Source organism: Cololabis saira, chromosome 1 (genome assembly GCF_033807715.1).
Source record: "Cololabis saira isolate AMF1-May2022 chromosome 1, fColSai1.1, whole genome shotgun sequence".
Lineage (NCBI taxonomy): Eukaryota > Metazoa > Chordata > Actinopteri > Beloniformes > Belonidae > Cololabis > Cololabis saira.
This window is the reverse complement of record NC_084587.1, coordinates 8,513,209-8,540,778: the sequence shown is the minus strand read 5'-3', so window position 1 is coordinate 8,540,778 and position 27,570 is coordinate 8,513,209. Positions and strand designations below refer to the sequence as shown.

General features: G+C 49.7%; 2 protein-coding genes and 1 pseudogene across 2 annotated transcripts in view; 1 reads left to right on the top strand and 2 right to left on the bottom strand.

Moving 5' to 3' along the window:
- Window positions 1-27,570, top strand: part of LOC133455123 (netrin-1-like) — a 462,555-nt gene that overhangs the window by 87,439 nt on the left and 347,546 nt on the right. The gene's annotated exons all lie outside the window — the stretch shown is intronic.
- Window positions 1,326-3,259, bottom strand: LOC133455277 (tripartite motif-containing protein 16-like; annotated as a pseudogene).
- LOC133455359 (tripartite motif-containing protein 16-like) lies at window positions 12,780-14,621 on the bottom strand. The gene has a single exon (XM_061734388.1). It carries the CDS (start codon window positions 14,457-14,459, stop codon window positions 12,780-12,782), a length of 1,680 nt encoding a protein of 559 aa, XP_061590372.1. The 5' UTR covers window positions 14,460-14,621.

Below are 27,570 nucleotides of genomic sequence, written 5' to 3'. Positions count from 1 at the left end.
TAGAGTACTTGATTTCAGAGATATGGATCCTGACAAAGTACTACAGTTAAAAACAGAATCCTTATGCTATCCTTTACCACCCAAAGCTAAAGAATTACATTTTAAACTAATGAATGAATTCCTTAGATTAAGATCCAATTTTGAAAGTAATGTCTGCTCATTTTGCAACTCTGAAATTGAAACCACGGAACATATTTTCTCCTCTTGTAGCCAAATATTCTGGAACCAAGTGGAAGAATGGTTTAGACCAGGGGTCTCAAACTCTCTTGTGGCCCCGCACCTTAATATGAAAGGTAATGTTAGTGTGGCCTGCAAGTTTTATATTGTAGCAACTCCGCTGTTAGCGGCTGTGTGGGACAATGTTATGATGTTCTGGTTTCCTACTATGTGTAGGAAACCAGCCAAGATTTTTATTATAAGGAGCTGCTGTTACGCCGGAAGCTGATAAAATATAGGTTTAAATAGCTGTGCCCCCCTGAAAAAATGTAATCCCCCGCCCCCCATTTGTTTCTGCAGCCTAGTCTGAAGGCGCTGGTATCGAAATACATATGATGTGCAAGCAATGTATTTAATTATAACTGTAAACTTTAATATTGTCATACTCTTAAACATATTTAAAGGCAAAAACATGGCAGCAGTTACTCTTGTGTCCAACAAAACATTTGGTCTTTTTGACAAACAAAAAGACTCCTAAAGTTCTTTTTATGAAATAAATAACTCAAATGAGTGTTTCAACCATTTAAAGAGCAAAAAAAGAAAGAAATTGCAACAGCTGGTTTAATGTCTTCCGTTATCAGACACATAGTTTGTCATGTCATAGTTTGTCATAAACATGAACCGAGCAGATCTCAGAAGTCGGTGCCGTCAGATACGCTTTGCTGTTATTTCACCTTAAAAACGCCTTCACTGGTTTAGAAAACAAGAACATTTGGTTTGCTAATGAAGGAGGAAACCAGTGTGAATGCAGACATGACATCAGAGATGAAGAAGGTCTGATGGGTCTTCTGAGTCCATGAAGTGGAAGAAAAAGAGAAGAAAAGAGAAATACAACCTAGAAACACATCCAAACTAACAGTTAATAACAATTACAACAAAGCTCATTTCTATGTGTTTATACAAACATGGAAGATGTTAATAACGTGAATATTTCCCAGGTGAAGCTACAAAAGAACGACTTCCTCCTCCAAAAGAGGAAATAACAACAAAACATCAACTTATAGAACAACAACATCCCTCCATCCATCAGTTTGAGTTTGAGAAGTTTGTCTCTGAGAAGAAAAGAAAATCAATAAAAACTGAGATGAGAACATGAAGAGGAAACACGTCTACTTGAGTTTACAGAACTCAGCTGAGTCTCCAGAAGTAAACTCGGAGTAAACCCAAACTCCAGCGTGTAGCGGCTGAGTGAAAGTGGTCTGGACTCTGTGGAGGAGGGTCATGGTTCCAGAGACGCTGTAGAAGGACAGAACACCTGCTCTGTGATCCAGGTAAACTCCTATTCTGGAGCTCAGAGGACCTGAGATGGAGGTTCTGATGTTGTTGTACATAAATTCATAACTGTCTGAGGAACAATATAGTGACCAAGATTTGTTATTATATCCAAATTTACTTTCCTTCCAACACTCTGATCTGTCGATATTCTTGTATGAAACTGCTACATAAACTCCACCTGCTTTCTTCTCCACCTCCCAGTAACGACGTCCAGTCAGACTCTCTGTACTCAGGACCTGAGGATAATACAAGAATCTGTCTGGATGATCAGAATAAGACTGATGTCGGTCCATCAAAGTCACCTTTCTGTTCTTCTTTGACAGTAACAGCAGTGTGTTTACTGTGTTTGGATCCAGAGTGATTTCACATGAATATTTCAAGAATCCAGCTCTGCTCGTTGGTTCTGGTACTGGTTCTGGTTCTGGCAGTAAAACATCCACCTCAGTGACGGCCAGTGAGAAGTTTGTCCACATGTTTCTCAGGATGTCCTGTAGTCGACCTCTGACCTCTGACACAGCTGCTGTCACATCCTGAAAGTATCTGAGAGGACGGATGCTGAAGCTGGAGGAGTGTGTGAAAGGACGGATGCTGATGCTGGAGGAGTGTGTGGACTCACTGAGTGGTGAAAGTGAGGGGTAGTTGTGGAGGAACTGGTTGTGGTCCTCGGTGTCTGAGAGCTGCTTCATCTCAGCGTCTCTCCTCTTCAGGTCCGTGATCTCCTGCTGCAGCTTCTCCTCCAGCTCTCTGACTCTCCTCACTTCAGTTTCCTGCTGGGATCTGATCTGCTGCTTCACATCAGAGCTTCTTTTCTGGAGGAGAGAGATCAGCTGAGTGAAGATCTCCTCACTGTCCTCCACTGTTTTATCAGCAGACTGATTGACGGCCTCCACCTCCTGCTGAAGCAGCTTCACATCTTTCTCTCTGTCCTGGATCTCCTGCTGGATTTGTCGTCGACTCACCTCCATCTCTCTCTGCCTCTCAGTCCTTTCTGCTGCAGCCGAGACCGTGTCGTGGCCTTTATGTTTATCCACAGGGCAGAGATAACAGATACACTTCTGATCAGTACGACAAAACATCTTCATCACCTCACCGTGACGGGGGCAGATGTTGTCCTGCAGGTTCTTGGAGGGATCCACCAGCTTGTGTTTCTTGAATGTAGATGAATCATGATGAGGTTGAAGGTGTTTCTGGCAGTAAGAGGCCAGACAGACCAAACAGGACTTGATGGCTTTCAGTTTTCTTCCAGAGCAGACATCACAGGCCACATCTTCAGGTCCAGCATAGCAGTGATCAGCAGGAGCAGCTTGGAGTCCGGTCTTCTTGAGCTGCTCCACTAAAAGCTGCTAACATGGTGTTTTTCACCAGTGCAGGCCTCGTGGTGAAAGTCTCTCTACACTGAGGACAGCTGGGGAGTTTCTTCTCTCCTTCATCCCAGTAGGATTTAATACAGTTCATACAGTAACTGTGTCCACAGGGAATAGCCACTGGATCCTTTAAAACCTCCAAACAGATGGAACAAGAAAAGGTTTCCTGGTCCAGCTGATCTCCTTTCTGCGCCATTTCACCTCTCGGTAACTGAGACTGAGACAGTTTCACTTCCTCAAAGCTGAAACTAGTCTGAGCGCTGATCTACAAATCATGCGTCTGTGCAGAGAACGGAGGCTGTCAGCTCTCAGTGTTCAGCTCGTGTTGTTCAGACCCGTCTTCCAGCTTCAGATCTGCAGGGGAGGGAACCAGGAAACTGGTCCGACTGGATCTGCTGGTCTGAGAGCAGGAAGAAGAGGGAGGTTCTTCAGCACCAGATTCCAGGAAGAGGACCAACTCTGGATTTAACCCTTTTATATCAGACTCCAGTTTACAAGGAAACCTTTTTACCTCAACTCGTATTTAGTCACAAATAAAAACACAAAAATGTAACTTAGGTTTCATATTAGACAGATGGATTACTTTTATAGCTTATAATTCTTATGAATTTCACATGAACAGAAATTTCTACACAATTTTTACATGTTTGTCCAACAGATGCATTTTAATTTGCTGCTGTTAGCAGCAAACCGCACAGCCACTTCTAGGAACCTGCACCAAAGCAAACAGTCACACCGGAAAAAACATTCACGTTTGCAACTTAGCAAGCATGAAGTGGAGCTGGAGGAAGAGCTTTGCGTCGCTGTAGCTGCAGCTCTGAACGCCTGTATCCTCTGTGTTAATTTACTCCAAATGAACAAAGCACAACAGTCATTACTGTATTTTGTTAGTTTTATTTTAATTGTATTTACTTATTTTAGTGAGAGAACACTGTGGGAGTTGCTAAGGAGCTGCTGTTCAGCCGGAAACTGATAAAATATAGGTTTAAATAGGTGTGCCCCCCTGAAAAAATGTAATACCCCCCCCATTTGTTTCTGCAGCCTAGTCTGAAGGCGCTGGTGCCAAAATACATATGATGTGCAAGCAATGTATTTAATTATAACTGTAAACTTTAATATTGTCATATTCTTAAACATATTTAAAGGCAAAAACATGGCAGCAGTTACTCTTGTGTCCAAAAAAACATTAGTTTTTTTGACAAACAAAAAAACTTCCAAAGTTCTTTTTATGAAATAAATAACTCAAATAAGTGTTTCAACATCCATTTAAAGTGTCACGATTCAGACAGACGACCAGAGGACCACAATTGCGTCACACAAGAAGGTTTATTAATCCTTCAGGGGAAAGGGAAGTTGGGAGTGAATGAGGGCTTCAGGGGGTTCAGGGGGTCCCGGGGGTTCAGGGGGTCCACGGTGTTCAGGGGGTCCAGAGTGTTCAGGGGGTCTGTGTGTGTTCCCCCGGCAGCGATCACGGGAGCTGGAGGATCCGGGCAGTCCTGGGGGAAACACACAACAGAACAGGTGAAAACGGAGCAGTAGTGCAGTCGAGGGCAAAGCAGAAATCGTAGTCGGGGGCAGAAGGCAGGTCAACATTACCGGGGCAGGAGATCAGAGTTGGGGTGGAATCCAAGTCCGGGTCACAGATGGGAGTCAGAGAGACAAGCAGACAGGCAGGGTTCCGGTGCAGGTTTGCAGGCGATCTGACAAGGGAGAGCTGAAAGACAGGGCTTTAAATACTGGGAGGGGTTAAGTGGAGAATGCAATACAGCTGTGCAGGTAAATCAGAGCAGAGTGGGGGCAGGTGGAGCTAATTGGATAGAGGGTCAACGGGTGGAGTGACAGGGCTCATGACAGAACCCCCCCCTCAAGGGACGGCCCCAGAAGTCCCAAGAGCAACACCACACCGGGCGGGAGGAGGGGAGCCGGCGGAGGGCTAGAACTCCTCAGAGCGGTCCGAGAGAAGGTCCTCATCCTCGGAGGGAGCTGGAGGGTTGAGGTCGGGAGACGGGACAGGTTCCGAGGCCGGGTCAGGGTCAGGCACAGGACAGGGGGCAGGACGGCCAGGGACCCCCCTGGAGCGGCCCCTACGGAGCACTGGGTGCAGGACAGGGTCAGGCACAGGACGGGAAGCCGGGCAGCTAGGATGGTTAGGGACCCCACTGGGGCGCCCCCTCCGGATTGCAGGTTGGTCCGGATGCTGTTGGTGGAAGGCGGTGATGAGGGTCCGATCCACAATCCGACCAGCCGACACCCAGATCCTCTCCTCAGGGCCGTAGCCCTCCCAGTCGACTTGGTACTGGAGACCCCTACCCCTCCGTCTGGACCGAAGCAGGCGGCGGACGGTGTATACCAGGCCACCATCAACGAGCCGTGGAGGAGGAGGGGGAGGCGCAGCAGGAACCAGTGGACTCTCACGAATTGGCTTAATCTTGGACACATGGAAAGTGGGGTGCACCCTCATGGAAGTAGGCAGCCGGAGCCGGACAGCAGTCGGACTGATCACCCTTTCGATGGGAAACGGGCCGATGAACCGAGGCGCCAGCTTTCGCGACTCCACCCTGAGTGGCAGGTCCTTGGATGACAACCACACCCTTTGGCCCACCTGGTAGGTGGGAGCAGGAGTTCTCCGACGGTTGGCCCCGGTAGTGTAGCTGGCTACGGATTTGAGGAGTGTGGCCCGGGCTTGTGACCAGGTGCGGCGACAGCGACGGGCAAAAGCAAGAGCAGATGGGCAAGTAACCTCCTCCTCCTGGCTGGCAAATAGAGTAGGCTGGTATCCATAGACACATTGGAAGGGGGACATACCGATGGCAGAGCAGGTCAGTGCATTGTGTGCGTACTCCACCCATGTCAATTGTTGCGACCAGGAATGTGGGTTGCGGGATGTCATGCATCGCAGTGCCTTCTCGAGCTCCTGATTAGTCCGCTCTGACTGCCCATTGGATTGGGGATGGAAGCCGGAGGTCAGACTGACTGTGGCTCCCAGCAGGTGGCAGAACTCCTTCCAAAAAGCAGAGAATTGTGGGCCACGGTCAGAAACTACATCCTTGGGTAGTCCGTGGATACGGAAGACGTGTTCCAGGACCACCTGGGCGGTCTCCTTGGCGGTCGGGAGCTTGGGGAGGGGAACGAAGTGTGCCATCTTGCTGAATCTGTCCACTATGGTGAGAATGACAGTCATGCCACCGGAAGGGGGCAGCCCCGTGACAAAGTCAAGGGAGATGTGAGACCAGGGACGTGTGGGCACAGGCAGAGGCTGAAGTCATCCGGCTGGGGGCTGGCAGGACGACTTGTGTTGGTTGCAGATGGGACAGGCTTGGACGAATTCCCGTACATCCTGTCTTAGAGAGGGCCACCAGAACCTCTGGACGAGCAGGTTGTAAGTGCGGGTGGAGCCAGGGTGACAAGCTAGGCGGGAGTCGTGTCCCCACTGAATGACCTGGGACCTCAGGTTTTCGGGGACAAAGAGGCGGCCCGCTGGACAAGTGCTGGGACCTGGCTGGTTACGGAGGGCTTCCAGCACCTGGTCAGAGGTGCTACGACGCAGGGACTGGGCAGAATTGACACCGGATCCCTGGAGGGGGTGTCACCTTTCTGGAATTGGCGGGAGAGGGCGTCTGGCTTGGTGTTGCGTGATCCAGGCCGGTATGACAGAGTGAAGTTGAACCTTGTGAAGAACAGGGCCCAGCGGGACTGCCTGGGGTTCAACCGCTTGGCCGTGCGGATGTACTCCAAGTTTTTGTGATCAGTCCAAACGAGGAATGGAACGGTGGACCCCTCCAGCCAGTGACGCCACTCCTCCAGGGCAAGCTTTACAGCTAGCAGCTCTCGGTTCCCTATGTCGTAATTGCACTCCGCGGGGGACAACCGATGTGAGAAAAACGCACAGGGATGGAGCTTCTTATCCTCCGCAGCCCATTGAGAAATCACAGCACCGACTCCCACATCAGAGGCATCCACCTCCACAATGAATTGCCGGTCCCCATCAGGCATCTGGAGGATGGGAGCAGAGGTGAATCTAGACCTGAGGGTACTGAAGGCTTTGTCAGCTGCTGGGGTCCAGGTGAAGGGTTGCTTGGTGCTGGTTAAAGCAGTGAGGGAAGCGGCAACGGTACTGTAGTTCTGGATAAACTTTCTATAGAAGTTAGCAAACCCCAGGAACTGTTGCAGCTTCTTTCTGTTCTCCGGAACTGGCCATGAACTGACTGCTGACATCTTGGCTGGATCCATTTGGATACTCCCTTCTGCCACGATGTACCCCAGGAAGGCTATGGTCTTGACGTGAAACTCACATTTCTCCACCTTGACGTAGAGGGAATTCTCCAGGAGACGACGAAGGACTTGCTGGACGTGGCGGGTGTGGTCAGACAGGTCTCTGGAGAAGATTAAGATGTCGTCCAGGTAAACAAAGACAAAGATGTTTAACATGTCCCGTAGCACGTCGTTCACAAGAGCCTGGAACACAGCAGGAGCATTGGTGAGGCCAAAAGGCATAACCAGATACTCGTAGTGGCCTGTTGGTGTATTGAATGCGGTCTTCCATTCATCCCCCTCCCGGATCCGCACTAGGTGGTAAGCGTTTCTGAGATCCAACTTGGTAAAGACAGTGGCTCCCTGGAGCAACTCGAAGGCAGAAGTGAGCAGAGGCAGAGGGTAACGGTTCTTCACCGTGATGTCGTTGATACCCCTGTAATCGATGCAGGGGCGAAGGGATCCATCTTTCTTCCCCACAAAGAAGAAGCCAGCACCAGCAGGGGATGAAGATGGGCGGATTAATCCTGCAGACAGAGAGGCATTGATGTAGTCTTCCATGGACTGTCTTTCAGGAGCAGACAACGAAAAGAGGCGGCCCCTGGGAGGAGGTCGATGGCACAGTCGTACGGCCGGTGAGGGGGCAGTGATGTGGCTCGTGCTTTGTTAAACACTTCTTTGAGACTGTGGTAGCATTTCGGGACATTGGAAAGGTCTGGAGCGGAGTTGGTGGGAACTGGCCGGGGGGGTAATGTGGCAGCCAGCAGGCAGGTTCGATGGCAGTCTTCTCCCCACTCCCTGATCACCCCGGTCATCCAGTCGAGCTGAGGGTTGTGCCGGCGAAGCCATGGGTAACCCAGGATGAGGGGCTGGCCAGGAGAGTGGAGCAGGTGAAACTGGATGGTTTCTTGATGGTTTCCGGACAGGTTCATCGAGACAGGGGCCGTGACATGAGTGACTGACCCGAGTAGGTGTCCGTCCAGCGCCCGGGCAGGAATAGGGGGTGTCAAACGGTGGTTCTCCAGTCCCAGTTGGCGTGCCAGCATTATGTCCATTATGTTGGCTTCGGCGCCAGAATCCACCAGAGCAGCCAGGGTGTGAGTTGAGCCAGAGAGACGGAGGTGAACTTGCAGCAGGGGTTTGCGGTTGGAGGACTGGATGGTTGTTGAGCTCAGCCGGACTCCCCCTATGTCCGGTGAGCTTTGGCTTTTACTGGGCAGGTTGCAACCCGATGTCCTTCACCCCCACAATAGAGGCAGAGGTTTGAGGTGAAGCGGCGCTGGCGTTCTGCTGGAGTGAGAGTGGCTCGCCCAATGTCCATGGGCTCAGGCTGGTCAAGCTGGCTTGGTTTTGTAGCAAGGAATGACGGGGGCCTAGTCGAATTTCTCCGAATGCCGGTGGTTGGTGGATCTTGGCGGCCCCTCTCACGACGGCGGGTCTGTATCCTTCTGTCAATCCGGACAGCCAGTTAGATGGCTTCATCCAGGGTGGATGGCAACTCATGAGAGACCAACTCGTCCTTCATATAGTCGGCCAGGCTATGGAAGAATGCGTCCCTCAACGATGGTGTGTTCCAAGAGCTTCGTCTTGCCAGGGTTCGGAAGTCGATGGAATGGTCTGCGACTGAGAGCCTGCCCTGCCGAATACTGAACAGTTCACGGGACGCCTCTGCGGTTGGTGAATCCAGGTCAAACACCTTCAGCATCTCCTCAGCAAACAGGTCGAAGGTTGCACATGCGGGGGTTTGACGTTCGAACTCGGCTGTTCCCCAGAGTCGAGCTCGGTCCGTCAAGTGAGTGATGGCATACCCAACTCTAGCCCCCTCAGTGGCAAAGGTCCTTGGCTGCAGGGAGAACTGAAGTCGGCAGCTAGTCAGGAATGGCCGGACCTGGGTTGGATCACCGTTGAAACGCTCTGGGTTTCCAATCCTGGGTTCTGGAGCATGAGCAGCGGCTGCAGCGACCGGGGCAGATGACTCGGGAGCCGGGCTGGTGGACAGAGTGGCTGGAGCTGGGCCGGCTAGAGCAGATGGGGGGGTAAGGTTGTTGAGGAGTTGGATGACCATGGCGAGTTGTTGTTGCTGCTGCTGCTCGAGCCGCTGGTGCTGTTGGTGGCCGACCTGAAGCAGGGAGGCAATATCGCCACTCATGCGGCTTACCCCTCTCTCGGCGTGTTCCAGACGTTGCATGGCGTTGGGTTGCACGGGGTCGTCGGTTTCCATGTTGAGGGGAGTGTGCGCTGGGTCCATGTTTGGGTCAGATCGTACTGTCACGGTTCAGACAGACGACCAGAGGACCACAATTGCGTCACACAAGAAGGTTTATTAATCCTTCAGGGGAAAGGGAAGTTGGGAGTGAATGAGGGCTTCAGGGGGTACCAGGGGGTCCCGGGGGTTCAGGGGGTCCACGGTGTTCAGGGAGTCCAGGGGGTCCAGGGTGTTCAGGGGGTCCAGGGGTCTGTGTGTGTGTGTTCCCCCGGCAGCGATCACGGGAGCTGGAGGATCCGGGCAGTCCTGGGGGAAACACACACACAACAGAACAGGTGAAAACGGAGCAGTAGTGCAGTCAAGGGCAAAGCAGAAATCGTAGTCGGGGGCAGAAGGCAGGTCAACATTACCGGGGCAGGAGATCAGAGTTGGGGTGGAATCCAAGTCCGGGTCACAGATGGGAGTCAGAGAGACAAGCAGACAGGCAGGGTTCCGGTGCAGGTTTGCAGACGATCTGACAAGGGGGAGCTGAAAGACAGGGCTTTAAATACTGGGAGGGGTTAAGTGGAGAATGCAATACAGCTGTGAAGGTAAATCAGAGCAGAGTGGGGGCAGGTGGAGCTAATTGGATAGAGGGTCAACGGATGGAGTGACAGGGCTCATGACATAAAGAGCGAAAAAAAAGAAAGAAATTGCAACAACTGGTTTAATGTCTTCCGTTATCAGACACATAGTTTGTCATGACAAACTATGTGTCTGATAACAGAAGAAAGTAAATAAGCTATAGTAAATAAAGATACTACAGTATGAACTATGGAATCCAAGCACTGAACACATCTATTATTAATCTTTTGTCCCACACGGAAGTGTGGATTAGAAGAGTGTCCTTTAAACGCACTATTTCCTTATAGAAATAAAGTATAGCAGTCAAAAGCATGCGAATGCGCAAATGGGTGTGTCTGAAAGTATTGTCACTAATAACAAATAAGAGCTGATAATAATAAAAAACTTTATTTATTTTGTAAAGTTACAACATAATTTATTGTAATTACATCATAAATCTTGCACAGGATTGGAAAACTGTGAGATTGTCATTCACAGATCAGTCAGTCAGCAGCTGGACAAACTGTAGTGTAATAAAATTATAAAATTATCCCAATCTCTGACATACAAAATGAACACAATATTATATCTGCCACTTTTTCCTCCCACGATTCCTCACATCGGGGTTTTTTAAATGTCTGTAGACCTTAATGAAGTTTAAGATGATTCTTATCTCTCATGATGAGAGATGATGATTCTTATCTCTATTCTTATCTCTTGAAGCTGATGGATGATAAAACTTGCACCTGGGATAAAGGAAATCATGTGATCCCTTCACGGTGGGTGTTCAGAGTTGAATTGGGGGGGTTGACATGTCGGATAATGTCTGTTCATTCCTCATAAATAGAGAGAGATAATCTGTCCAATCTATCCTCTCTTTCTGTCCCATGCAGTACGGTGACGGTTTCAAAGAGGGGCTTCCTATAATAGATCTCTCTTGAGCATCTCTGCCCAGGAGCTGCTGTCCTGGTAGGAGGGCCTTGCACCGTCCACCCTAACTGGAAAGTCTTGACAAAGTGCAGCTATTACAGGTATGTCATTGTTTTGAGTTACATGTATGTAAGAGCTTCTGTCATCTCTATACCAGCTAGATCACACGGAAACTGACCATCCGTAATTACTAAATACGTTTTGTTTTTTTTCCTGAATGAGGTATCTTGAACTCTGTCGGTCACTATAGATGAGCTGTCATTCTCTGAGCTAAACGGGAACACTTCACATCAGTGTGTCATTTATGCATATTTATACATACGTATACATGCATACATACTTATATACATATACATATACAAACACACACACATGCATACTTATTTACATACATGCATGCGTACACACAAGCATACAGTACATACTTACCTGCATGCATGCATAGATACACTTGCATACAAACACACACACATACACACTTGTATAGACACACACACATACATAATTGCATACTTACCTACATACATACATACATACATGCATACATACATACATACATGCATACATACATACATGCATGCATGCATGCACGCACGCACACACACACACACACACACACACACACACACACACACACACACACACACACACACACACACACACACACACACACACACACACACACACACACACACATACATACATACATACATACATACATACATACATACATACATACATACATACATACATACATACATACATACATACATACATACATACATACATACATACATACATACATACATACATACATACATACATACATACATGCACGCATACATACATACATGCATGCATACTTGCATACTTGCATGTTAGACACCCGGAGGAGAAGTCTGGTGAGTCCGGACTAATGAAGCTCATGCCGTCCTCCGGGGCAGCGCTCCACTCCGGTCTTTCAGGACCACACAAGTCCAACCACCACCTCCTGGCTGACGAGCCTCATCTCCTGCCCCACCAGGGTTGCAGGTTCCTCCCTGATTTACGGCTCTCAAAGGGAACCATGTGGGCGTTCACTTGTTTAAAGTTCAGCATTGAGGTAGTTTGAACCCCTGCTCCGTTTATTACCTTATTATCAGTTTGGACCCAAGCTGGAGTGCGTTGCTGTTGGTCAGTAACATTTCAGTAATCATTAACTTTGTGCTCGTGTCTTGAAAATGAAACTCAGAAATACTTGAATCTTTAGTCAGCATTTTTGTTCAAATGAGTTTCTTCTCGTCTCCGCGGTGCAAATAAAGAGCCGTTGGGATTTGCTGGAGTTTCTTTAAAGCGTGGCGGTTTATTTCTCTCTCACACGTCAACAAACAACCATCAACAAGTCAGAGACAGAACAAACATCTGTCACCATTTCATGAACTTTGACCTCTGCAGCGTTAAACAAGAACCGAGCAGATGTCAGAAGTCGGTGCCATCAGATACGCTTTGCTGTATTTTCACCTTAAAAACTTCTTCACTGGTTTAGAAAACAAGAACATTTGGTTTGCTAATGAAGGAGGAAACCAGTGTGAATGCAGACATGACATCAGAGATGAAGAAGGTCTGGTGGGTCATCTGAGTCCATGAAGTGGAAGAAAAAGAGGAGAAGAAAAGAGAAATACAACCTAGAAACACATCCAAACTAACAGTTAACAACAATTACAACAAAGCTCATTTCTATGTGTTTATACAAACATAAAAGATGTTAATAACGTGAATATTTCCCAGGTGAAGCTACAAAAGAACGACTTCCACCTCCAAAAGAGGAAATAACAACAAAACATCAACTTATAGAACAACAACATCCCTCCATCCATCAGCGTTTGAGAAGTTTGTCTCTGAGAAGAAAAGAAAATCAATAAAAACTGAGATGAGAACATGAAGAGGAAACACGTCTACTTGAGTTTACAAAACTCAGCTGAGGCTCCAGTACAATAAATCCTAACTCCAGCGTGGAGCGGCTGAGTGAAGGTGGTCTGGACTCTGTGGAGGAGGGTCATGGTTTCAGAGACGCTGTAGAAGGACAGAACACCTGCTCTGTGATCCAGATAAACTCCTATTCTGGAGCTCTGAGGACGTGAGATGGAGGTTGTGATGTTGTTGTGACAAAATTCACAACTGTCTGAGTAACAATATAGTAACCAAGATTTGTCATTATATCCAAATCCACTTTCCCCCCACAACCCCCCTGATCTGCTGATATTCTTGTATGAAACTGCTACACCAACTGTATCTGCTGTCGTCTCCACCTCCCAGTAATGACGTCCAGTCAGACTCTCTCTACTCAGGACCTGAGGAACATTAATGAATCTGTCTGGATGACTAGAATAAGACTGATCTTGGTCCATAACTGTCACCTTTCTGTTCTCCTCTGACAGTGACAGCAGTGTGTTTACTGTGTTTGGATCCAGAGTGATTTCACGTGAATACTTCAAGAATCCAGCTCTGCTCGTTGGTTCTGGTTCTGGTTCTGACAGTAAAACATCCACATCAGTAACGGCCAGTGAGACGTTTGTCCACATGTCTCTCAGGATGTCCTGTAGTTGACCTCTGACCTCTGACACAGCCGCTGTCACATCCTGAAAATATCTGAGAGGACGGATGCTGATGCTGGAGGAGTGTGTGGACTCACTGAGTGGTGACAGTGAGGGGCAGTTGTGGAGGAACTGGTTGTGGTCCTCGATGTCTCTGAGCAGCTTCATCTCAGCGTCTGTCCTCCTCAGGTCAGTGATCTCCTGCTGCAGCTTCTCCTCCAGCTCTCTGACTCTCCTCACTTCAGTTTCCTGCTTGGATCTGATCTGCTGCTTCACATCAGAGCTTCTTTTCTGGAGGAGAGAGATCAGCTCAGTGAAGATATCCTCACTGTCCTGCACTGTTTCATCAGCAGACTGATTGATGGCCTCCACCTCCTGCTGAAGCAGCTTCACATCTTTCTCTCTGACCTGGATCTCCTGCTGGATTTGTTGTCGACTCACCTCCATCTCTCTCTGCCTCTCAGTCCTTTCTGCTGCAGCCGAGACCATGTCGTGGCCTTTATGTTCATCCACAGGGCAGAGATAACAGATACATTTCTGATCAGTACGACAGAACATCTTCATCACCTCACCGTGACGGGGGCAGATGTTGTCCTGCAGGTTCTTGGAGGGGTCCACCAGCTTGTGTTTCTTGAATGTAGATGAATCATGATGAGGTTGAAGGTGTTTCTCGCAGTAAGAGGCCAGACAGACCAAACAGGACTTGATGGCTTTCAGTTTTCTTCCAGAGCAGACATCACAGGCCACATCTTCAGGTCCAGCATAGCAGTGATCAGCAGGAGCAGCTTGGAGTCCGGTCTTCTTGAGCTGCTCCACTAAAGCTGCTAACATGGTGTTTTTCACCAGCGCAGGCCTTGTGGTGAAAGTCTCTCTACACTGAGGACAGCCGGGGAGTTTCTTCTCTCCTTCATCCCAGTAGGATTTAATACAGTTCATACAGTAACTGTGTCCACAGGGAATAGCCACCGGATCCTTTAAAACCTCCAAACAGATGGAACAAGAAAAGGTTTCCTGGTCCAGCTGATCTCCTTTCTGCGCCATTTCACCTCTCGGTAACTGAGACTGAGACAGTTTCACTTCCTCAAAGCTGAAACTAGTCTGAGCGCTGATCTACAAATCATGCGTCTGTGCAGAGAACGGAGGCTGTCAGCTCTCAGTGTTCAGCTCGTGTTGTTCAGACCCGTCTTCCAGCTGCAGATCTGCAGGGGAGGGAACTAGGAAACTGGTCCGATTGGATCTGCTGGTCTGAGAGCAGGAAGAAGAGGGAGGTTCTTCAGCACCAGATTCCAGGAAGAGGACCAACTCTGGATTTAACCCTTTTATATCAGACTCCAGTTTACAAGGAAACCTCTTTTTACCTCAACTTGTATTTAGTCACAAATAAAAACACAAAAATGGAACTTAGGTTTCATATTAGACACATGGATTATTTTATAGTTTATAATTCTTATGAATTTCACATGAACAGAAATTTCTACACAATTTTTACATGTTTGTCCAACAGATGGAGGGGGGTCGGCACAGGCCTCTGGAAGTAAATACAGCTGTGTTTCAAAGTAAATGGTTGAATAAAAAGCAATAATTAAATGGAATAGAGAAAGGAAAATGATACTGAATTAATTCAGGAGTGTTAATGACGCCCACTGTAAAAACCACTAATGACTGGTTAGCTGAGGAGTTGGCCCGCTACAGGGTGTCCAATAAGAACTTGAGCCAGAGATGTCAAGTCAGTACTTTTTGTGCAGTTTATTGTCATGTATATTAATTATACACCTCTGTATAATAACCCAATTACTGGTAAATATCTATATCTTAAATGAAATATAACTAGATGTAAACACAGACACTTTCCTATGAGTGTTATATCTAGAATTACCATATAGAACAGAAATATCAGCATATAATAATAATAATAATAATAATAATAATAATAATAATAATAATAATAATAATAATAATAATAATAATAATAATAATAATAATAATAATAATAATAATAATAATATAAACAGTGATGTAAACATTCCTCTGCTCCTTTAACAGCTAACTCAATTGAACATGACACATGACTAAGTAAGCTACAGTAACTACAGACTACACGTCATGAACCAACACAGTCTCACTCCGGACGCGTCAAAAACCGATGCTTGGTCAGGAGCCTTTGGCGACACCTTGAAATTTTCCAATTAACTTAACATGGCTATTTATAGACCCTTTAACCCCTTCCCCAGTCTGACAGGATGATCCTGGATGATCAAATTTATAATATATCATAGTGCTCATACATTTCTGTGTGTTTAAGTTATGCAAACATATCTTAAAAAATGTTTTTAAAAAAAAAGGTTAAAAGAGTTCTGGTAACCTCCTTCCGGTTTAGGGTTAAGATGTTGACATTAGGGTTCAGAAATCATATATCCGCTCATTTTTCAACAGACAAAGTGTGACCATAAAATGTATATTTATATTGTGAGTAGATGTATGTGATGGAAAAGATCAATATATGCATTTATTAGTGCTATTTTAACGTTTTGTCCTGCTGCCTATCTCGCTGACAGGAAGGATTGTGTTCAATGCCGTAACGTATTAAGCAACGTTTCAAAACAGATCTTTCAGACCTCATCCCTCGATCTATTTTGTTTCTATGAAGTGTTAATGTGGTTTATAATTTGTTTTAATATGGCGTTGTAAGAGTTTGGGAACAACACTGTGAGTGGCCACTACAGTGTGACTTCCAAACAAGAGCATTTAGTTCAGTATACCCGCAGTAGGATGGATTAATAAACGATTAATAAACCATGCATGATATAGGCAAGGCAAGGCAAGGCAAATTTATTTATATAGCACAATTCAACACAAGGTAATTCAAAGTGATTTACATTGACATTAAAAGCGGCAAGACATAATTAGACAGTAAATAACAAATAAGATTGAAAAAATTAAGAATAAGATGATAAGAAAAGAAGTAAAATAATAAAAAGCACAAGCTGTTAAAAATAAGGGCAGTAGAATACAGCAGGTAAGTGTTTAATTTAGGAGTACGCTTGAGTAAACAGACCTGATTTCTCGCTAGAAATGTCATCAAACCACACTTTTAAATTGAAGTATATGCATTTGATCACCTGCTGTGAGTGTCACATATAGCCGCAGATGTGATTACATTGGAATCAAGAGTATTCCTCTTGCGTCTGAGAGAGACGCAGATGGGTACCTTTTGCGTCAGTAGGTGTCGCCAAAGGCTCCTGACCAAGCGTCCGTTTTTGACGCGTATTGTAAGTATTGTCAAGAAAGTATTGTCACTAATAACAAATACGAGCTGCTAATAATAAAAAACTTTATTTATATTGTAAAGTTACAACATAATTTATTGTAATTACATCATAAATCTTAATTTACCTACACAGTGTGCACAGCATTGGAAAACTGTGAGATTGTCATTCACAGATCAGTCAGTCAGCAGCTGGACAAACTGTAGTGTAATAAAATTATAAAATTATCCCAAAATCTGACATACAAAATCTCTCATTCTCTCTTGAAGCTGATGGATGATAAAACTTGCACCTGGGATAAAGGAAATCATGTGATCCCTTCACGGTGGGTTTTCAGAGTTGAATTGGGGGGGTTGACATGTCGGATAATGTCTATTCATTCCTCATAAATAGGGAGAGATAATCTGTCCAATCTCTCTTTCTGTCCCATGCAGTACGGTGACGGTTTCAAAGAGGGCCTTCCTATAATAGATCTCTCTTGAGCATTTCTGCCCAGGAGCTGCTGTCCTGGTAGGAGGGCCTTGCACAGTCCACCCTAACTGGAAAGTCTTGACAAAGTGCAGCTATTACAGGAATGTCATTGTTTTGAGTTACATGTATTTAAGAGCTTCTGTGATTTCTATACCAGCTAGATCACACGGAAACTGACCATCCGTAATTACTAAATACGTTTTTTTTTTCCTGAATGAGGTATCTTGAACTCTGTCGGTCACTATAGATGAGCGGTCATTCTCTGAGCTAAACGGGAACACTTCTCATCAGTGTGTCATTTATGCATACTTATAAATACGTATACATGCATACATACTTATTTACATATACAAACAAACACACACACACACACACACACACACACACACACACACACACACACACACACACATGCATACTTGTTTACATACATGCATGCGTACACACAAGCATACAGTACATACTTACCTGCATGCAGACATAGATACACTTGCATACAAACACACACACATACACACTTGTATAGACACACACACATACATACATACATACATGCATACATGCATACAAACATACATGCATGGATACATACATGCACGCATACATACATGCATCCATACATACATGCATGCATACATACATACATACATGCATACATACATGCATGCATGCCAGTATGCATACTTGCATACTTGCATGTTAGACTTATGCATTACGAGATAATGCATCAAAATGATTAAATGAGAAATTAAAATAAGATCGTCAACTATAGTTATCAGTAAATCATGAATATAAGGATCTAATCTGATCTAATCTTTTTGTAATTGCAGACCCCCCCACAATAAAATGCTGGTGAGATGGAAGAGGACAGGGTTTTCTGTAACCTGCAGAGGAGCTGCAGCCCGGACCAGGAGGAACCAGGACATCCACAGATCCAGACCTGGAGGAAGACTCCAGCGGTCCGGAGAGGAAACAGCAGGACGTAGAGGTTGATGTCTCATCGGTGGATTTTCTCTCATGAGACGGGGAAGCTGGTGAACCAGGACCAAAACACTCACCCGAAGGAGAAGTCTGGTGAGTCGGGACTAATGAAGCTCATGTCATCCTCTGGGGCAGCGCTCCACTCCGGTCTTTCAGGACCACACAAGTCCAACCACCACCTCCTGGATGATGAGCCTCACCGCCTGCCCCACCAGGGTTGCAGGTTCCACCCTGATTTAAGGTTCTCAAGGTTCCCATGTGGGCGTTTTCTATGTTTTTATACAAACTTAGAAGATGTTAATAACATGAATATTTCCCAGGTGAAGCTACAAAAGAACGACTTCCACCTCCAAAAGAGGAAATAACAACAAAACATCAACTTATAGAACAAAAACGTCCCTCCATCCATCAGAGTTTGAGAAGTTTATCTCTGAGAAGAAAAGAAAATCAATAAAAACTGAGATGAGAACATGAAGAGGAAACACGTCTACTTGAGTTTACAGAACTCAGCTGAGTCTCCAGGTTCAAAGTAAAGACAAACTCCAGCGTGGAGCGGCTGAATGAAGGTGGTCTGGACTCTGTGGAGGAGGGTCATGGTTCCAGAGACACTGTAGAAGGACAGAACACCTGCTCCGTGATCCAGGTAAACTCCTATTCTGGAGCTCTGAGGACGTGATATGGAGGTTGTGATGTTGTTGTACACAAATACATATCTGTCTGAGGAACAATATAGTGACCAAGATTTGTCATTAAATCCAAATCCACTTTCCCCCCACCACCTCTCTGATCTGCTGATATTCTTGTATGAAACTGCTACATCAACTTTATCTGCTGTCGTCTCCACCTCCCAGTAATGACGTCCAGTCAGACTCTCTGTACTCAGGACCTGTTTAACATAAATGAATCTGTCTGGATGACTAGAATAAGACTGATCTTGGCCCATAACTGTCACCTTTCTGTTCTCCTCTGACAGTGACAGCAGTGTGTTTATTGTGTTTGGATCCAGAGTGATTTCACACAAATACTTCAAGAATCCAGCTCTGCTCGTTGGTTCTGGTTGTGGCAGTAAAACATCCACCTCAGTGACGGCCAGTGAGAAGTTTGTCCACATGTCTCTCAGGATGTCCTGTAGTTTACCTCTGACCTCTGACACAGCTGCTGTCACATCCTGAAAGTATCTGAGAGGACGGATGCTGATGCTGGAGGAGTGTGTGAGAGGACGGATGCTGAAGCTGGAGGAGTGTGTGGACTCACTGAGTGGTGAAAGTGAGGGGTAGTTGTGGAGAAACTGGTTGTGGTCCTCGGTGTCTGAGAGCTGCTTCATCTCAGCGTCTCTCCTCCTCAGGTCAGTGATCTCCTGCTGCAGCTTCTCCTCCAGCTCTCTGACTCTCCTCACTTCAGTTTCCTGCTGGGATCTGATCTGATGCTTCACATCAGAGCTTCTTTTCTGGAGGAGAGAGATCAGCTCGGTGAAGATCTCCTCACTGTCCTCCACTGTTTTATCAGCAGACCGATTGACGGCCTCCACCTCCCGCTGAAGCAGCTTCACATCTTTCTCTCTGTCCTGGATCTCCTGCTGGATCTGTCGTCGACTCACCTCCATCTCTCTCTGCCTCTCCGTCCTTTCTGCTGCAGCCGAGACCGTGTCGTGGCCTTTATGTTCATCCACAGGGCAGAGATAACAGATACACTTCTGATCGGTACGACAGAACATCTTCCTCACCTCACCGTGACGGGGGGCAGACGTTGTCCTGCAGGTTCTCGGAGGGATCCGCCAGCTTGTGTTTCTTGAATGTAGATGAATCACGATGAGGTCGAAGGTGTTTCTCGCAGTAAGACGCCAGACAGAATAAACAGGACTTGACGGCTTTCAGTTTTCTTCCAGAGCAGACGTCACGGGCCGCGTCTCCAGGTCCAGCGTAGCAGTGATCGGCAGGAGCAGCTCGGAGTCCGGTCTCGGTCATCTGCTCCACTAAAGCTGCTGACGCGGTGTTTTCCACCAGCTCGGGTTTGTGAGTTAAAGTCCGTCTACACCGAGGACGGCTGGGGAGTTTCTTCTCTCCTTCATCCCAGCGGGATTTCATACAGTTCATACAGTAACCGTGTCAGTCTGGGTCCTGGTTCCTGGATCCTGGTTTTGGTTCCAGGTGCACATTTGCCAAAAATAAAATCAAAGAAACCATTTGGTGGACGGCCGGGTCCGGTTTCGGGGCCTGAACTCGTGCTCCGTTCAACTAAACTCTTGTTTTGGGCGAAGTAAAGGAAGGGAAAAAGTAAGCACAAAACAAAACAACCTTTTTTAATGAATTGTGTTCATTTTTATTGGACGAGATTTGATTTCAGACGCGTCGGAGCTGGTACAAAGCCGCCTCTCTTGCAGTTCTCGGTTTCCGCCACGGCACGGCGACAATCTGCGGCCTGGCTGGGACCGCAGGCTTCCCGGACAGCCGGGGACGGGCTGATGTGAAAATGATGTGAAAAGCTGGAAATGCTGGACGGAGGTGCGGTCCCGGAGGGTCAGGCTCCGTCCCGGGGCCCGAACTCGTGCTCTGCTCCGCTCCGAGCCGCTCCGACGCGTCTCTGCCGCCGTTTCGGGCGGAAGGTGCAGTACCCGGTTTCTGCCATGGGGGGGCGCGGCCCAAAAACGGGCTATGGTACCAGGACCGCCGGGCTTTTTTTCGGCCAGCTGGCTTTAAAAGTGCTCAGCACGAAATGGTGGGGGGGGCTTAAGTCTGGGATCCAAGGGAATCACGGAGAGCGAGGTGTCGGGGCCGTCTCGAGGTGGATTTTTTTTCTCGGGACCGGAGCCGCGGCCGGTCTGAATCCGGGCTCGGAGCGCCCGGATCCCGGCTCAGAGCCGGCCCAGAGCCGGGTGGGTTGTCAGCAGGAGCCTCCTGTGTCCACCCCAGGTTCAAGAACTGCGTGATCCGCCGCCGCTCCCCGGAACCCGAACCCGGATGCGCCGCCGTGGGAATCCGGGCTCGGTGCGCCCAGGTCCCGGCTCAGAGCCGGCTCAGAGCCGGGTGGTCTGTCAGCTGGGTTCCTCTGGGCTCCATCCCAGGTTGGATACCCGTGATCCCGCGGTGATTTGCACCAGGATCCCCCGGTTTGATTCCGGCGCCGGAGCCGCGCGGCCGGTCTGAATCCGGGGTCGGTGCGCCCAGCTCCCGGCTCAGAGCCGGCTCAGAGCCGGGTGGGTTGTCAGCTGGGTTCCTCTGGGCTCCATCCCAGGTTGGATACCCGTGATCCCACGGTGATTTTCACCAGGATCCCCCGGTTTGATTCCCCGGAACCGAAAGCCCGAGGTGCGCCGCACGCACGTCTGAATGCGTAACTGGCACCTGTGCGGCTGTTTAAGCCTGTTTAAGCCGAAAAGGGACATTTCACGGTAAGACAAGGACCAGACACATGCAAGGATTGCATTCTTTATTTTATTTCAAGAAAGGAGCTCTATTTAATTGCACTTTTTGCCGCAGCTGCGTCGGATTGCACGGGTTTCTCTCTCTCTCTCCGGCCGGCCGGCCGGCTGCGAGTTTCGCTGCTCGGCCCCGGTTCTCGTGAGTTCTAGAGGACTTCCAGGAGCTCCCTGGTTCTCTGGGTTCCAAAGACGCGGATCCACTGTCGTTTCTCCTCTCCAGCACCTCTCCGGGTCGGGCAAAGGGCCGGCTCGCCCCGCGGTCTCAGCGGGACCGGAGCTGCTGCAGGTGCCGCAGGTGCTGCAGGTGAATCCTCTGGAGAGACGAGCTGCTCCGGACAGTAAATGTGTTCTGCTTTGTCTTCAATAAACATGCCAAAACGGCTAGAGATGATACACATCTGCCTCCGTGTGTTTCTTCCACGCTGCTGCTGCGTGGCGAGGCTGCGCAAACTCTCTCCCATCATGCAGGTTCTGCTTCCAGAGTGAAACGGAGCCGCTTCTGCTGCCGCTTCCAGGGACGTCTGCTGCACTTTGGGCCCGGTACCACGGGCCCGCCGTGCTGGGTCCGGGTGCCGGCGGCCCCGGGGGTGCAGCCCTGGAGGTCCTGGGTCTTGGATCCTGGATCCTGGGTCCTGGTTCCTGGGTCCAGCTCTGGAAGTCTGGATCCTGGATCCTGGATCCTGGATGCTGGTTCCTGGTTCCTGGATCCTGGATCCTGGATCCTGGATGCTGGTTCCTGGATGCTGGATCCTGGATGCTGGTTCCTGGTTCCTGGTTCCTGGTTCCTGGGTCCAGCTCCGGAAGTCTGGATCCTGGATCCTGGATCCTGGTTCCTGGTTCCTGGGTCCAGCTCCGGAAGTCTGGATCCTGGATCCTGGTTCCTGGTTCCTGGTTCCTGGTTCCTGGTTCCTGGGTCCAGCTCCGGAAGTCTGGATCCTGGATCCTGGATCCTGGTTCCTGGTTCCTGGTTCCTGGGTCCAGCTCCGGAAGTCTGGATCCTGGATCCTGGATGCTGGTTCCTGGTTCCTGGGTCCAGCTCTGGAAGTCTGGATCCTGGATCCTGGATGCTGGTTCCTGGTTCCTGGGTCCAGCTCTGGAAGTCTGGATCCTGGATCCTGGATGCTGGTTCCTGGTTCCTGGGTCCAGCTCTGGAAGTCTGGATCCTGCCTGGTTCCTGGTTCCTGGGTCCAGCTCTGGAAGTCTGGATCCTGGATCCTGGTTCCTGGGTCCAGCTCTGGAAGTCTGGTTCCTGGATCCTGGTTCCTGGGTCCAGCTCTGGAAGTCTGGTTCCTGGATCCTGGTTCCTGGTTCCTGGTTCCAGCTCTGGAAGTCTGGATCCTGGATGCTGGTTCCTGGTTCCTGGGTCCAGCTCCGGAAGTCTGGATCCTGGATCCTGGATCCTGGATCCTGGATCCTGGATCCTGGTTCCTGGGTCCAGCTCTGGAAGTCTGGATCCTGGATCCTGGATGCTGGTTCCTGGTTCCAGGTTCCTGGGTCCAGCTCTGGAAGTCTGGATCCTGGATCCTGGATGCTGGTTCCTGGTTCCTGGTTCCTGGGTCCAGCTCTGGAGGTCTGGATCCAGGATCCAGAAAATCAATAAAAACTGAGATGAGAACATGAAGAGGAAAGACGTCTACTTGAGTTTACAGAACTCAGCTGAGTCTCCAGGACTGTAGTAAATCCAAACTCCAGCGTGGAGCGGCTGAGTGAAGGTGGTCTGGACTCTGTGGAGGAGGGTCATGGTTCCAGAGACGCTGTAGAAGGACAGAACACCTGCTCTGTGATCCAGGTAAACTCCTATTCTGGAGCTCTGAGGAGCTGAGATGGAGGTTCTGATGTTGTTGTACATAAATTCATATCCGTCTGAGTAACACATTAGTGACCAAGATTTGTCATTAGATCCAAATCCGCTTCCCTCCCACCACTCCCCTGATCTGCTGATATTCTTGTATGAAACTGCTACATCAACTCCACCTGCTGTCATCTCCACCTCCCAGTAATGACGTCCAGTCAGGTTCTCTCTGCTCAGGACCTGAGGAACATCAAGTGAATCTGTCTGGATGATCAGAATAAGACTGATCTTGGTTCGTAACTGTCACTTTTCTGTTCTCCTCTGACAGTAACAGCCGTGTGTTTACTGTGTTTGGATCCAGAGTGATTTCACGTGAATACTTCAAGAATCCAGCTCTGCTCGTTGGTTCTGGTTCTGGTTCTGACAGTAAAACATCCACCTCAGTGACGGCCAGTGAGACGTTTGTCCACGTGTCTCTCAGGATGTCCCGTAGTCGACCTCTGACCTCTGACACGGCTGCTGTCACGTCCTCAAAGTACCTGAGAGGACGGATGCCGATGCCGGAGGAGCGTGTGGACTCACCGAGTGGTGACGGTGAGGGGTAAATGTGGAGGAACTGGTTCTGGTCCTCCGTGTCTCTGAGCTGCTTCATCTCAGCGTCTCTCTCTCCTCTTCAGGTCAGTGATCTCCTGCTGAAGCTTCTCCTCAAGCTCTCTGACTCTCCTCACTTCACTTTCCTGCTGGGATATGACCTGCTGCTTCACACCAGCTTCTCCAGAACAGACTGTAGTTTCTGTCAGGGAGACGGACACCTGTGAGGGGGGGGGGGGGGGGGGGGGGGAGGGGGGGCTGAGTGGGGGGAACCGGCAGCAGCAGCAGCGGGGGAGGGGCGGGGCAGCAGCAGCGGGGGAGGGGCGGGGCAGCAGCAGAGAGTGAGTGAGTGAGTGAGAGTATCTGAGCTGCTCGGAGCGCTGACAGGGTTCAGGTGAAATCAGTCTGGGTCCAAACACAGCAGAGACACACGGACTGATTTCACTTCAAGAATCCAGCTCTGTTTCTGGTTCTTGTTCTGGTTCTGGTTCTGGTTGTGGTGACAGTGAGGGGCAGTTGTGGAGGAACTGGTTCTGGTCCTCGGTGTCTCTGTGAGCTGCTTCATCTCAGCGTCTCTCTCCTCTTCAGGTCAGTGATCTCCTGCTGCAGCTTCTCCTCCTCCAGCTCTCTGACTCTCCTCACTTCACTTTCCCGCTGGGATCTGATCGGCTGCTTCACGTCAGAGCTTCTCTTCTGGAGGAGAGAGATCAGCTGAGTGAAGATCTCCTCACTGTCCTCCACTGTTTCATCAGCAGACTGATTGACGGGCCTCCACCTCCCGCTGAAGCAGCTTCACATCTTTCTCTCTGACCTGGATCTCCTGCTGGATCTGTCGTCGACTCACCTCCATCTCTCTCTGCCTCTCCGTCCTTTCTGCTGCAGCCGAGACCGTGTCGTGGCCTTTATGTTCATCACAGGGCAGAGATAACAGATACACTTCTGATCGGTACGACAGAACATCTTCCTCACCTCACCGTGACGGGGGGCAGACGTTGTCCTGCAGGTTCTCGGAGGGATCCGCCAGCTTGTGTTTCTTGAATGTAGATGAATCACGATGAGGTCGAAGGTGTTTCTCGCAGGACAGAATAAACAGGACTTGACGGCTTTCAGTTTTCTTCCAGAGCAGACGTCACGGGCCGCGTCTCCAGGTCCAGCGTAGCAGTGATCTGCAGGAGCAGCTCGGAGTCCGGTCTTGGTCATCTGCTCCACTAGAGCTGCTGACGCGGTGTTTTTCAGCAGCTCAGGTTTGTGTGTGAAAGTCCGTCTACACTGAGGACGGCTGGGGAGTTTCTTCTCTCCTTCATCCCAGCGGGATTTCATACAGTTCATACAGTAACCGTGTCAGTCTGGGTCCTGGTTCCTGGATCCTGGTTTTGGTTCCAGGTGCACATTTGCCAAAAAAAAATCAAAGAAACCATTTGGTGGACGGCCGGGTCCAGTTTCGGGCCTGAACTCGTGCTCCGTTCAACTAAACTCTTGTTTTGGGCGAAGTAAAGGAAGGGAAAAAGTAAGCACAAAACAAAACAACCTTTTTTAATGAATTGTGTTCATTTTTATTGGACGAGATTTGATTTCAGACGCGTCGGAGCTGGTACAAAGCCGCCTCTCTTGCAGTTCTCGGTTTCCGCCACGGCACGGCGACAATCTGCGGCCGGCCGGGACCGCAGGCTTCCCGGACAGCCGGGGACGGGCTGATGTGAAAATGATGTGAAAAGCTGGAAATGCTGGACGGAGGTGCGGTCCCGGAGGGTCAGGCTCCGTCCCGGGGGCCCGAACTCGTGCTCTGCTCCGCTCCGAGCCGCTCCGACGCGTCTCTGCCGCCGTTTCGGGCGGAAGGTGCAGTACCTGGTTTCTGCCATGGGGGGGCGCGGCCCAAAAACGGGCTATGGTACCAGGACCGCCGGGCCTTTTTTCGGCCAGCTGGCTTTGAAAGTGCTCAGCACGAAATGGTGGGGGGGGCTTAAGTCTGGGATCCAAGGGAATCACGGAGAGCGAGGTGTCGGGGCCGTCTCGAGGTGGATTTTTTTTCTCGGGACCGGAGCCGCGGCCGGTCTGAATCCGGGCTCGGAGCGCCCGGATCCCGGCTCAGAGCCGGCTCAGAGCCGGGTGGGTTGTCAGCAGGAGCCTCCTGTGTCCACCCCCCAGGTTCAAGAACTGCGTGATCCGCCGCCGCTCCCCGGAACCCGAACCCGGATGCGCCGCCGTGGGAATCCGGGCTCGGTGCGCCCAGGTCCCGGCTCAGAGCCGGCTCAGAGCCGGCTCAGAGCCGGGTGGTCTGTCAGCTGGGTTCCTCTGGGCTCCATCCCAGGTTGGATACCCGTGATCCCACGGTGATTTGCACCAGGACCCCCCGGTTTGATTCCGGAGCCGGAGCCGCGCGGCCGGTCTGAATCCGGGGTCGGTGCGCCCAGGTCCCGGCTCAGAGCCGGCTCAGAGCCGGCTCAGAGCCGGGTGGGTTGTCAGCAGGAACCTCCTGTGTCCATCCCAGGTTGGATACCCGTGATCCCACGGTGATTTGCACCAGGATCCCCCGGTTTGATTCCGGCGCCGGAGCCGCGCGGCCGGTCTGAATCCGGGCTCGGTGCGCCCAGCTCCCGGCTCAGCGCCGGCTCAGAGCCGGGTGGGTTGTCAGCTGGGTTCCTCTGGGCTCCATCCCAGGTTGGATACCCGTGATCCCACGGTGATTTTCACCAGGATCCCCCGGTTTGATTCCCCGGAACCGAAAGCCCGAGGTGCGCCGCGTGCACGTCTGAATGCGTAACTGGCACCTGTGCGGCTGTTTAAGCCTGTTTAAGCCGAAAAGGGACATTTCACGGTAAGACAAGGACCAGACACATGCAAGGATTGCATTCTTTATTTTATTTCAAGAAAGGAGCTCTATTTAATTGCACTTTTTGCCGCAGCTGCGTCGGATTGCACGGGTTTCTCTCTCTCTCCGGCCGGCCGGCTGGCTGCGAGTTTCGCTGCTCGGCCCGGTTCTCGTGAGTTCGAGAGGACTTCCAGGAGCTCCCTGGTTCTCTGGGTTCCAAAGACGCGGATCCACTGTCGTTTCTCCTCTCCAGCACCTCTCCGGGTCGGGCAAAGGGCCGGCTCGTCCCGCGGTCTCAGCGGGACCGGAGCTGCTGCTGGTGCTGCAGGTGAATCCTCGGGAGAGACGAGCTGCTCCGGACAGTAAATGTGTTCTGCTTTGTCTTCAATAAACATGCCAAAACGGCTAGAGATGATACACATCTGCCTCCGTGTGTTTCTTCCACGCTGCTGCTGCGTGGCGAGGCTGCGCAAACTCTCTCCCATCATGCAGGTTCTGCTTCCAGAGTGAAACGGAGCCGCTTCTGCTGCCGCTTCCAGGGACGTCTGCTGCACTTTGGGCCCGGTACCACGGGCCCGCCGTGCTGGGTCCGGGTGCCGGCGGCCCCGGGGTGCAGCCCTGGAGGTCCTGGGTCTTGGATCCTGGATCCTGGGTCCTGGTTCCTGGGTCCAGCTCTGGAAGTCTGGATCCTGGATCCTGGATCCTGGATGCTGGTTCCTGGTTCCTGGATCCTGGATCCTGGATCCTGGATGCTGGTTCCTGGATGCTGGATCCTGGATGCTGGTTCCTGGTTCCTGGTCCTGGTTCCTGGGTCCAGCTCCGGA

Excerpts from the sequence above, each read along its gene's own strand:
- LOC133455359 (XM_061734388.1), bottom strand. The coding sequence starts at position 14,459 with ATGGCGCAGAAAGGAGATCAGCTGGACCAGGAAACCTTTTCTTGTTCC.